The 12968-nt window shown below is 50.8% G+C and overlaps 1 protein-coding gene across 1 annotated transcript; it reads right to left on the bottom strand.

Moving 5' to 3' along the window:
- Positions 1–1233: 1233 nt before the first annotated feature.
- Positions 1234–12069, bottom strand: LOC138804777 (proprotein convertase subtilisin/kexin type 6-like; the record flags this gene model as incomplete). Its single annotated transcript, XM_069989209.1, has 5 exons — positions 1234–1406; positions 8195–8283; positions 10154–10230; positions 10801–10944; positions 11959–12069. Coding segments are annotated over 5 exons (594 nt in total), but the record flags the coding sequence as incomplete, so codon positions are not given.
- Between the last annotated feature and the right edge of the window lie 899 nt (positions 12070–12968).

Genomic DNA, 12968 nt, shown 5'->3' with positions numbered 1-12968 from the left:
CCCCCAAGCGATGGGGGGTGGGGGAGAGGTCGTGGAGTCCTGGAGAGATGTGGTTTATTTATTCCGCAGCCCCTGACGGATGGCCAGGGTGGGGCCTGAATCTGCCAGTGCTGCCCTGCTCTAGCCCGCAGCCCTGCACACGGCCCAGCTCAGGTGGCCAGCGGCCAAGTGGAGGCCACCCAGTGTCTTCCCTGGAGACCCAGAGATTTTTAAAAAGTGGTCCAGTGTCCCAAGTGTGTGCTGTCTGCGGTCTGCTCTCCTCTCCTCCCCTCTGCTCCTTCCCTCCTCGCCCCTCCCTCCTCCACAAACTGTTTTAAATCATATCACGTGCCGCGTGACTCCCCCAAACCCTTCCTCTCCGTCCTTCAGAGAACACCTGGGCTTCCTGTGGAAACTCCTCCCTGCCAACACTCCTCAGCCAGCTGTGTCTCCCTGGGCCACCACAGCTTTGTCTGCTCGCTCCAAGAAGCTGTCCTCACTCAACTCTACCTTGCCACCCTGCGTGTGAAAATGGTCCATTTCCACTTATCCCGTCTCAGCCTCCAGCCTCTCGAAGCCGCACGATCCAGAATGGATGAGAGGCGCCTACCAACCTTCCCCAGCCTCTTGCATGTGGTAAAAGTACTATCTAAATAATCCAGATTGGGAGGCTTGCTGGTGGAGCTGGGCTTGGGGCTCAGATCCTGGCTTCCTGCAGGATACTGGGTTAGCAAACACTTGTGATGGACCCACATAATTGCTCCAAGCCAGGCACTGGTGGCTCATGCCTGTAATCCAAGTCACTCAGGAGGCTGAGATAGGAGGATCCAGGTTCGAAGCCAGCTTGGCCAGAGCAGGCTGTGAGACTCTTATCTCCAAGGAACCACCAGAAAACCAGAAATGATTCTGTGGTTCAAAGTGGTAGAGTGCTGGCCTCGAGCAAAAAAAAAAGCTCAGGGACAGCAGCCAGGCCTTGAGTTCAAGCCCCAGGACTGGCAAATAAAATAAAAAGAATTCCAACACAGAGGGCTGGGTGGGCGGATCCCAAGCTGCCCCTCCCAGGAAAGCGTGACACCTTCTGCCCCAGCTGATCCACTGTTGCTCTCCTGAGCCCTGGTGGCTCAAGGCTCCCCAGAGTACTGAAGGAAGCCCTGGCCAGGCCTGCTTCCCCCTGTGGCTGGTTCTCCTGGATTCTTAGCTGTTCCTCCTGTCTCTCCCTGTCCCCCGCCCCAGGAGCTCTCCTGTAACTCCCACCTTTTTAATGCCATACTCGAAAGCCTGTTTGGCCAGTCGGCCGGGCCCGTCCACCGTCTTCCCATCGTCATCCGGCCCCCAGCTGGAGCTGTAGATGTCGATGTAGTTGGGTTTGATGCCCAGTGACTTGGCTTCCACCACGTCGGTGACGTCGCCATCCAGCATGCGGATGCCTAAAAGCACACGGGGGGGGGGGGGGGGGCATTGGTCAGTACCTGGATCCCTATGTCCACTATGGGCTGGGTCACACTGAGCCATGGGGCTCCTCCCAAGTCATTTCAGGAAGCACGCTCCTCTGTGCTGGCTGGTGTGCAAGACCAGAAACGATACTACAGGCCACACCGTGAGATGCTCCCGTTGCATAGCAACAACAAAGGAAAAAGCACTGCTTCCAGAAGAAGATGCAAAGTCTCCCTCTAGTACCATGATGTTATGCCAGGCTCCAGTGGCTCACACCTGTAATCCCAGCTACTCAAGAGGCTGAGATATGAAGATTGTGATTTGAAGCCAGTGAGGCAGGAAAGTCTTGTGACTTTTTTGGGGGGAGGGGTCAGTTGTGGGGCCAGCTACCACCCAGCCAGTTGCTATACTAATCCTGAGTCCTCCCAGGCTGTATACTCATCCTGAGTCTCCCCTGGCTGTATACTCATCCTGAGTCTTCCCGGGTTGTATACTCATCCTGAGTCCTCCCAGGATATGTACTCATCCTGAGTCTCCCTCCCCTAGCTGTGTACTCATCCTGAATCCTCCCAGGCTGTTTTCTCATCTTGCATTTTCCCAGCTGTTTTCTTACCCTGCATCTGCATGTGCATCCTGCATCTCAAGCTGTTTCTGGGAAGAAAAGTAAACAGCCCTGACCAAATTTCTGTTGGTTGTTTTTTTTTTGTTTTTTTGTTTGCTCCATATTTGGATTGGGGAACGGAATCATGTTCTTTTCCTTCCACAAGCATGGAACTGTTAAGTACATAACAGCCAAATTAATCCGCAGCACACAGTGATTAATTATGTTAATTTGGAGTCACAGAATTCAGTCTCATTAGTGATTCCATTAAGCAGTTTAAGCTGGTGAGTGTTTTAAGAGAACCGTTTAAGCTCTAGATTAATCTTCAAAGGTCTCCAGCACATTTCAAATGCACTGGAAGTTAATTTTTTGGGGGGAGGGGAGATTGGCTTGGTATTAGGAACCAGTGCCTCCCTCTTTTATCCCCCCCACACACATTCTCATCAAAGGATTTGCCCACTGGGCCTAAGCACCCCATGGCTCTGCCAGAGCCATCAGGAAGTAGATGAGAAACAGCCACAGCCCCTTTATTGGGCCTTGGGGGGCTATGTCCCATACCCCAAGCTTCCTTGCTGCAGCTCCTCCCCGCAAGGGCAGGTGAAGCTAGCTCCTCCATGCCTCTGGCCGCTCGGGCCGGGGCCCCTGAGATGCCCATGTACCACTGCAGTGGGGAGCTTTGTCTCTGGGGTTCTTCAGGGCAGGGTGAAGTCTTACTTCCCTGGCTTCTTCCATCTCAGCCCCATACTCCCTCAGGGGGTACCTCCTGCACATGGGGGTGAACAGAGGGGCACGTGCTCCCTCTGACCATAGCAGGCCATTCTGCCATGGTCCATTCTGCCAGCTCAGAGTGGCTCAGCCCCTGGGGAGCTCATCTTTGGCCCTGGCCCTCTTCCCACGTGTAGAGAGCATGACAGAGTCGGTCTCAGCATCTGCTGGTCTTTATGATTTGGAAATAAATCTGACTGTGGGAGAGCAGCGTGGTTTTCGTTCTTGTTTAGGTTTCTCTGGCTTTGTGAGGAGGAGACAGGGCCACTGGTGACTCACTCGTCCCCAGAGGGCAGGGCACAGGACACCTCGCAAGGCCTCATGGGAAGTTCTGGGAGGGGGCCAGGAGGACAGGATGGAGGGGAAACATGGAGTTTTGTTGTGACTTCCTTGGGCAAGGCGGGCTGACCAGGCTGGAGCCTGCCTGGTTGGGAATATTCAGCAGGATCTACAGATTAGGCACGAGGTCATCTGATGCTGGGCCCCAGAGGCCAGAGGACTGGTGGTCAGGAGAGTCCATTACAGGAAGTAGCTGGCAGTGTGGACTCTGCACTGATTGCTTTGCACAGGACTCACTCTTACGTGACTCCTTTACTATCCCTAGGAATCGGCTATTGCCAGAAGAGACAATCTCTTCAGGGTGAGCAAACGCCCTAAATGCCAAAGCTTCAGAGTAGAGAAGACCAAGAAGTCCTAGGTACCAGTGGCTCAAGCATGATCTTTCAGGAGGCTGAAAGATCTGAGGATAATGATTCCAAGCCAGCCCAGGCAGAGAAATCGTAGTGACTCTCAGCTCCAATTCACCAGCAGAAAGCTTGAAGTAGAGGTATGGCTCAAGTGGTAAAACACCAGCCATGAGTGAAGATACCAAGGAAGAGCAGACTCTGAGTTCACACACACACACACACACACACACACACACACACACACACACACACACACACACACACACACACACACACACACACACACACACACACACACACACACAGAGTCAGAAAACCCAATGAACTCGACCCCACCTGAGGTGGGCCACCTCTCATTGGCCAGGGTGTGATGGCCACGCCCACACCTTGGTGGCACATCATTGGCTACAGCTGCATTTTGTACCTGATGGAGATGAAGGCTAGTGCAGGAAGCCAAGAAAGACTTGGCCAGACGCCACCCAGTACCAGTCCACTCAAACAAGGTAGTGGCATGGGGCATAGTTAGAGCTAGAGACTGCCCTGTTTACTGTCTTGAGTGGGTAATAAGAATTGTCAGATTAAAAAAAATTTTTTTCACGCCAGTCCTATGGCTTGAACTCAGAGCCTTGGCATTGTCTCTGAACTTTTCTGCTCAAGGCTGGTGCTTTACCACTTGAGCCACAGCTCCACTTCCAGCTTTGTTTTTTTTGTCAGTTTATTTTTTTGAATGACTCATTGGAGATAAGTCTCATGGACTTTCCTGCTCAGGCTGGCTTCAAACCATGATCCTCAGATCTCAGCCTCCTGAGTAGCTAGGATTCTGGTGGTACAGGCATAAGGCATGGGTGCCCGGCCAGAATTTAAAAACAAAAACAAATTCATACAGCAGAATGCACTTGTCTTGTGCAAACAACTCTCTGTGGATTCATTAAATTCGGGATTAGTGAGCAGAACAAGTCATAGACCGGAAGCTGAGATTGGATCCCGTGAACTGTTCTTCGTGGCTCTGGCATCGCCATTGATTTGCTGAAGGCAAAACCCATTATTTCTCAATAAGCAAGGGTGGGTGCGTCGTGTGTCTCTCCTGCCCTCCTCCTCCTCAGGCTGGTTAGGGCAGGGTGACCGACTCCTGGGGGGCGGGGGCATGTGTTTGCTTATTTTTCCTATTCCTCTTTTTTTATTTTCTTCTTTTTTTCTCTGGTGGTACTTGGTTTTCAAGTCAGGGCTTCACACTGGCTTAGGCAGAGCTCCACAACTTGAGCCGTGGCTTCCAGCCTTGTTTTTCCTTTAGTTATTTTTCAGATAGAGTCTTCCATTGTAGCTAGGGAGCGGAAGGGGTGGAGTGGTCTTAGGCTGTAATCTTCCCATCTACATTTCCCATGTAGCTAGCTGGGATTGTAACCTTGGACCACCACACTTGGCTCACGTTTTTTTCTTCTACATAGGGTTTTTACTAGCTTACTTCCCTACCCCACCCCAAGCTGGCCTCCAGCCATGAGCCTCCCTTCACCATCTCCCCATCTCCCAAATTACTGGGCTTCTAGGCCTGTGCCACGGAACTTCCCATTTCTTTGAGGATGAGCTTCCTCAGAGACTGCACGTGTTAGGCTTGTCTGGCCCTAGACGATCCTGTGGCTTAGAAACTGGGGGAGAAGGAGTGGCAGGTCCCTAGGGGGACCTTTATTTTTATTGTATTTATTTTGCTTTATTTTACCTTTATCAGGAGACTTCTCGAATCATTTATTTCAGCAAATTCTCACAGAGTACTTAAAAGATTATTGGGCAGTGATAGTCACTAGACTATGTTGAAAATGAACTCTACAACTTGTGGGGGGGAGACAGGAGAGAAAAACGGAGAGAGTGAGGGCAGGGGTGACATTGCACTCTCTACCTGGCTTTGTAACTGTGACCCCTCTGTACATCACCTTTATTCTAACAAGTTTTTTAAAAAAAGATTATTGGGTAGCTGTGTACTAGTGGTTCCTGCTTATAATCCTAGCTAAGCAGGAGACTGAGATCTGAGGATTATTGTTTGAGGCAAATCTGTGAGACTCTTACCTCCAACTAACCACCAAAAAGCCAGGAGTGGAGCTGTGGCTCAGGTGGCAGAGTGCCAGCCTTGAAAGCCAGGTGAACAAGGCCCTGAGTTCCTGAGTTCAAGCCCTAGTACTAGCATACCCATACACACACATACACACACACATACATATATAATATATTGCTATATACATATATTATTTATATTATATATTAAATTGTCTAAACACAACTATATGTATAAACACACATACATGTGTGGTGTGTGTTTGGGTAATTCAATAGGAATGCATGTAGTATTGAAAGTCAGTCAAACCATCTTCTGATTGAACTTCTGCGGCGCCTGTAATTATCTATTGGGAGACTGAGTCCCAGCAACGTTCTGACTTGTCTACTCAACCACAAAGTGCTCAGACCTAAGGAAGCCCCCTCGCCCTTCCTTCACGGTCCCACAGCCCTTGCCCAGAGCCAGGTCCTCAGAACAGAGCGGCCCCGTTTCTCTAGCCCTCTGTGAGCTCTGAACCCAGCAGGCAGCGAAGCAATCCGTAAGTGCGCGAAACAACAGGGAGTTAATTTGCCATCTACGTGACTTGTCCAGATGATTTTTGTCCCCAGCAATTTATAGTAAATGGAGCTTTCTTTTTTCATTAAAGAAATGACTACTGTTTTTCTTCTCTTTGGCATTTCCCAAGAGCCGCTCGCATTTGACGCTAATGTTGGAGCAGCAGGTTTTTACTGAAAATATTTACCCACTCTCTGCTGGCCGCTGGTCAGTGCTGGGGGAAATAGCTGCTTATTAACATCTAAACACATTGCCGGGCACTGGTGGCTCCTGCCTATAATCCTAGCTACTAAAGGGGCTGAGATTGGAGGGTTGTGGTTCACAGCCAGCCTAGGAAGGAAAGTCCAAAAGACTCTTATCTCCAATCAACTACCAAAAAGCCAGAAGTAAAGGTGTGGTTCAAGGGGTAGAGTACCACACCCTAGGACCAGCACAGGCACAAAAATCCTAAATACGTGAATGCTCCCTTTCTCACACACCTCCCTCTGGCTTTTTTGAAGATGAAAAGCATGGCAAACAGTGTTGGGAAATCATTCTGGCCACATGCTTTCCCAGAGTTTGGATGTCTCCTAGCCTCCTGTTCTTCACAAATAAGCATTTGACCACCTATCGCTTGCCCAAGAAGTCCTAGAATAGCAGGTTCAGATTTGGTTTGTTTGTTTGGGTTGGTAATGGGGCTTGAATTCAGGACCTGGGTACTGTCCTTGTATTCTTTTGCTCAAGGCTGGCACTCTACCACTTTGAACCATAACTCCTACTTCCTATATTCTGGTGGTTAATTGTAGATAAGAGTCTCCCACTTTGCTGCTTGGGCTGGCCAGTACTGGGAACTGAACTCAGGACCTTGCACACTTGCTCAGCTGTTTTATTGGGGTGAGCCACAAGGGGGGGAGGAAGAGGACTCAGGGGCTTCCTGGGTTGTCTTTAAAGATCTCTCTAGGCTTTAAGCCAGGAGCCGGTGGCTCCCACCCATCATCCTAGTTATTCAGGAGGCTGAGATCTGAGGATGGCAGTTCAAAGCAAGCTCAGACAGGAAAGTCCATGTGACTCTTATCTCCACCTTAACCATTCAATAAAGCCAGTATTGGAGGTATGACTCAAGTGGTAGAGCGTTAGCCTTGAGCAAAAAATCCAAGTGAGACTGTAAGGCCCTGGGCTCAATACCAGTACAACCATAAACAACAACAACAAAAAGATCTTCAATGCATTAACTTCAAAAAGTTCCTATTTTAAGCCCTGCCTGCAGGTTTCCCCCCCCAGATTCTTTTTTTTTTTGGGGGGGGGGGTCCAGTCATGGGGCCTGAACTCTGGACCTGGGCGCTGTCCCTCAGCTCTTCAGCTCAAGGCTAGCACTCTACCACTTGAGCCACAGCACCACTTCCCGCTTTTTTCTTTTTGCTTATGGGGTGCTGAGGAATCAAACCAGGGCCTCATTCAGGCATGGCAAGTGCTCTACCACTGAGCCACCTTCCCAGCCACCCCCTGCTCCAGATTCTTTAACTTTACGTCCACAATTCTGCACCAGCCCTCTGCTATTTAGTAACGAGCTGTATTTCTCACACAGTGTCCGTGGGCTGTTCTTTGTCGTCTCCTTCACCGTCTTCACCTTGCCACCTTACCTGGCTATACCAGCCAGCCAGTCCTGAGAGCCGCACTGTGGAGGGCACTCTGACAAATGGCATTTGGGTAATGCCAAGCCTGGGACAGAGGCAGGAGAAGTGGGTCTGCAGGCTTGAGGGGAGTCAGTAGGAGAAACCACGGTCCCAAGACAAGATTGTCTGGGAACTGACAGAGGGCCATCAAAGGCGTGGCGTGGGAGAGGACCACAGCAGAAAAGACAGACTGATGGCCGAGCAGGTGAGCAGCTGCCTTGGGCTGGCCAGGCCTTGCGAGTGACAGAGGGCTCCCAGCTGATGGCATTTGAGCTGGGTCTTCCGACAAGACAGGGATCCACTGCACCAGGTCGAGGCCTGGGCCTCTGCGCTGGCCGCCTGGGCTTCGGCACAGCTGACTTCACTGCTTCTGGTCAGAGCTACAGCTATGGCTACGGTCAAAGGGTCGCAGAGGCTGCAGAGCCTGAGCCCTGCGCTGGGGGGGGGGGCAGCCCTGGGCTCCCAGCTTCACGCTTACCTCCTATTTTAGCATTATATGCTATGCCCACGATGCAGTAAGAGTTGTTGGCTGAAGCAGCGACTTCTCCCGCACAACGAGTGCCATGTCTGAAAAAGAAAAAAAAGGTGGGTCAAAACAAGAAGAGAAAATGAAGCCCCAGGTCTGCACCTGCCCATACATAACTCCACGCACTGCTCAGTTCTGTGAGGGGGGGGGGGATGCTGGTGCAGCTTCTGCATCTCCTGAGCATCATCCATGGCTGTGGGAGCACCCAGCATGCTTTGCGGGGCCCTGTCTGCCTGGTGCAGAAGGCCGGCTCACTCAGGCGATGCCGAGCTGCGAACCCTCACCCCAGTCAGTCTGGGGCTCCTGTGCCCGTAGCCCGATTCTGCCTCCTAGAAGCTGTCATCAGGTCACTGCTGTGCTGTGCCTGGAGCTGCCTAGGCTCTGTCCCTCTTGTCACTAACATCATGTGGCACAAACCATACTTCTGTTTTGGGTGCTCATGGCACCACGCCAGGACCAGGCATTTCTATCCCCCAAGGAACCCACAAGGAAGATGCCTGTAAGTTAAATACTTGCCAGGTGCTGGTGGCTCATGCCTGTCATCCTAGCTACTCAGGAAACTGAGATCTGAGGACTGCAGTTCAAAGCCAGTGTGGGCAGGTGAAGCCCATGAGACTCTTATCTCCAATGCATCACCGAAAAAGCCAGGAGTGGAGAGGTGTGGCTCAAGTGGCAGAGCACTAACCTTGGGAAAAAAGCTTAGGGGCAGCGCCCAGACCCTGAGTTCAAGTCTCAGTGCAACACACACACACACACACACACACACACACACACACACACACACACACACACACACACAAAGTTGAACACTCAATAGCTGCTGATGTATGATAAAGAAATTACCAAAGAAAAATAATTGCTTTCCTCAATAATGACCTCATACTCTGAAACGCCACACAAGGCCAGTTCCTCCAGCACAGGTCAAGGCAGAGCGGACTCTAGGCAGTCCATCTTTGAGCACAGTCCACCGGGGGCGAAAGTTGTGGATTCACATTTAGAGCAGCGGCTAACAAAGGCCAGGGGAGGGAAGTCACCCTTCCTTCTCTGGGCGTTCACAGCCCCAAGGCCACGCTTGCTCTGGGGGGGAGGGGGTGGGTGCCACACAGCGCCATGGCTTGTGCAGGGATTCAATCCTGCCCTGCCCTTCAAGGATCACCGCCCCTGGACCGTGGATCACATGTCTCTGCCCCTGGATGTGTGAGCGGGACACAGGCCCCTGGGCCCCAGGCGTCCTCACTGCTGGGCATGAAGGGCACCTTGGGATGTGAGTTAGGGAAAGCAGCCCGAAGCCTGGGTGTCTGCAGCTCTGCAGGGACCGGGCATAGAACAGGGAGGCTTGAGGGGAAGCTTTCTTCGATTTGTTGATTTTTAAGTGTCAGTACTGGGGCTTGAACTCAGGGTCTGGGGGTTGTCCTTAGGTTTTGGGGGTTTTTTTGCTCTAGACTGTCATGCTACCATTTGAGCCACAGCTCCACTTCTGGCTTTTTGGCGGTTCATTAGAGATCGGAATTTCACAGACTTTCCTGGCTGGTGATGGTGCTCAGCCTCGATCCTCAGATCTCAGCCTGCTGAGCAGCTAGGATGACAGGTGTGAGCCATCAGCCCTGAGCAAGGTAAAGGCCGTTTAAAAAAACATTCCAACAAGATAGGGGAGGAGAACAATGCCTACAACACGATCCATTTCTAGCCGATCACCAGAGATGACAACCCTAGAGAAAGAGGCAAACTCCGCCAGAGCCCCCAAAATGCCTGAAACGTTTCCAAACCTGAGCTAAGTTCCCAATGGCCTCAGGCAGGTGGAACAGGACCCTAGTCTGGCACCTGTCCCACGCCTCTGTGGGAACTCAATGGCTGCCATGCTGCAGGGAGAGGAACAGAGAGGTGAGGGTGGGGTGGGGCTCAGGGACCTACTTGTTCTCGTTGCTGGCATCATAGCGGGGCGATGGGTCGTAGTCATTTCCATTGACATCATAGCTTGCAGAAGGATCCTGGGAATTAGATCTTGGTCAGTGGAGAGAGACCACATAGTCCTGTTAAACTATCTTTTTTTTTTTAGGCCTATTGGAAAATAAACAATAACTACACACAGTTTCTGTATTGTAACAACCATCTCATGTATTGTATGTGTGCGCTTTTACTTGGCTTCTTCACTCAAGGCTGGTGCTCTACCACTTGAGCCATTCCTCCACTTCCGGCTTTTTGTTGGTTAATTGGATTAAGAGTCTGCCTGAGTTGGCTTTGAGCCTCGATTCTCAGATCTCAGCCTCCTGAGTAGCCAAGATTACAGGTGTGAGCCCTCAGCCCATGTTTTAACCTTGCAATTGTCCACGTGAAGTTTCTAGATGCTCATGTGACTCCCCAAAGAGGTGGGCCATCTGCTCTCTTGGGCAGTCACTGGTGGCAGAATGGCCCCCAGCCCTCTCTGTGACATTTTCTTTTCTGCCTACGTTCACAGGATGTAAGGACAGATGGGCAAAGAAGGGGTGCTTCAATGTGCACCTATCTTATGCCGTGCACGGCTGACTGTCACCGCATGGCACTTCTGGGATTTGACTTACATAGTTCGGGGCCAGGTCCGGGTGATTCCTCTCGATGCCATCGTCCAGGATGGTCACCACGACATTCTTGCCCGTGTAGCCCCGCTTCCACGCCGCCTGGACGTTCATCTCTGACCGGCAGCGCCCGTGCCTGTCCCCGCAATGCTGTTAGCACAGAGAACACTCAGGCTGCGGGGGGTGAACCCTGGTGACATATAACGCTCACGTGTTTGGGTAAGCACGCGGGAGCCCATGGCAGCCTCTGCCCTAGCAGAGACTTTCTCCAGGAGTTTGGGGCGGGGCGGGGGAGCGCAGTGAGCATGTGCTCCCTGGCTGCTCTGCACCCAGGAATTTGTTGTCATCCTAGGTGATTGTCACTTGCCAGGTGCTCTGTCTAGCACAGGTCTTCACCACTGAGTCAAGCCTATGGCTCCATCATATTGCTTTCTTACACAGCCTTCCCTGGTCTGCCTGCCTGCCTGCCTTCCTTCCTTCCTTCCTTCCTTCCTTCCTTCCTTCCTTCCTTCCTTCCTTCCTTTTCTTTTTGCCAGTATACTGAGAGCTTGTGCTATCACCCAGCTTTTTCTCTCAACCTGGTGTTCTACCACTTGAGCCACACCTCTAGTTCTTGCTTTTGCTGGCTAGCTGGAGATAAGAGTCTCAGATTTGTCTGCCCAAGCTAGCTTCGAATCTCGATTCTCACCCCTCAGCTTCCTGAGTAGCTAGGATGACAGGCCTAATCACTGGCACCCAGCTTCCTGGACTTTCGTTCTTTCTTTCAATGATCATTTTATTGTCTTTAAGTAGTGGTGCAAAGGGGATTCAATCCAACGTGTCAGCTGTGGGTCCAAGGCATCTTGATCCACATCACCCCTTCCATCATTCTCCCCATTTCTCCCAACTCCACCCATTCCTCGTTTCCCTAGCTCCATTCCCACATATGTACACTGAATATTATCACTGTTTTGCCCACACTCCCTCCTTCCCTCCATCTCCTCCCTGCCCTTACCTGATCCCTCCCGCCCTCCCTCACCTCTCAAGTACGTCAGCGAAGACGCACAATTATTTACCATTCAAAGGGGAGAGGCTTTACACTGCACCTGTAAAGGAGTTAGTACGGCTGGAGAAGTCAGCCTCCCTCAAAAACACAGCCTGCAGAGAGACCACACCCCAACTCACCAGGTACCACATATTGGACCAAATGGGGTCGTTGAAATAAAGGGACTGTGAGTCTCTGGGCACCTGCCTCTTCACCCTGCGCTTCACTTCTTGTTGCTGGAGCCATTTCACCTACAGAAGAAATGGAGGAACTCTTTCACTCCAGAAGCAATCTCATTACCGCACGCTCATGTTTAGAGCAGTAATAATGGTAATAGTCGTGGTAGTTGCTGGCTATTATCTACCGTAGCCAGGCTATGAATCCATCAAGATGCCCATCCACTGGTGAGCAGAGAAAGAAAATGTAGTATGTATACATAATGCAGTATTTATTATCCAGCCATAAAGAGGAATAAAATTCAGTTGTTCCCAGAAAGAATAGATGAAATTGGAAATCATGGTGTGAAATGACATAAGCCAGTCTGAGAAATATAAATATTGCTTGTTTTCTTCTCTTCTAAGTGGAATCCAGATCGTTGGAGGGGAAAGTGACATGAATGTATATCGTACAAAATCAAGATGAGTGAGGGAAGGGAGCAATGAGTTCTTGTATTCATAAACTGCTTTGTTAAATGGCAACTCCTTTGTACAACAACTTAAAGCTTTGAGAAAATGACACCAGGGCTGGGAATGTGGCTTAGTGGTAGAGTGCTTGTCTAGCATGCATGAAGCCCTGGGTTCGATTCCTCAGTTCCACAGACACAGAAAAGGTCAGAAGTGGCCCAAGTGGTAGAGTGCTTGCCTTGAGCAAAAGAAGCTCAAGGACAGTGCCCAGGCCCTGAGTTCGAGCTCCAGGACTAGCCAAAAAAATGACACCAGTAAAGAATGGGAGGAGGGAAGGGGTGGGACGTTTAAAGATGATTGAACTAGCAGGAGGGGGAGAGGAAAGGGTGGGGAATGATTATGATCGAACTACATTGTACAGTGCATGAAAAGAGAATAATGAGACCAATTGTTTTAATAGAAGGAGGGCAAAGAAAGTAACAGAGGGAGTAAATTTGAACAAGGCATGTGTGGAAAAATCATAATGA

This window comes from Dipodomys merriami, unplaced genomic scaffold (assembly GCF_024711535.1).
Source record: "Dipodomys merriami isolate MVZ:Mamm:240054 unplaced genomic scaffold, mDipMer1.0.p SCAF_3720, whole genome shotgun sequence".
Taxonomy (NCBI): Eukaryota; Metazoa; Chordata; class Mammalia; order Rodentia; family Heteromyidae; genus Dipodomys; species Dipodomys merriami.
Note: the sequence above shows the minus strand (reverse complement) of the source record. Positions and strands in the feature narration are given on the sequence as shown.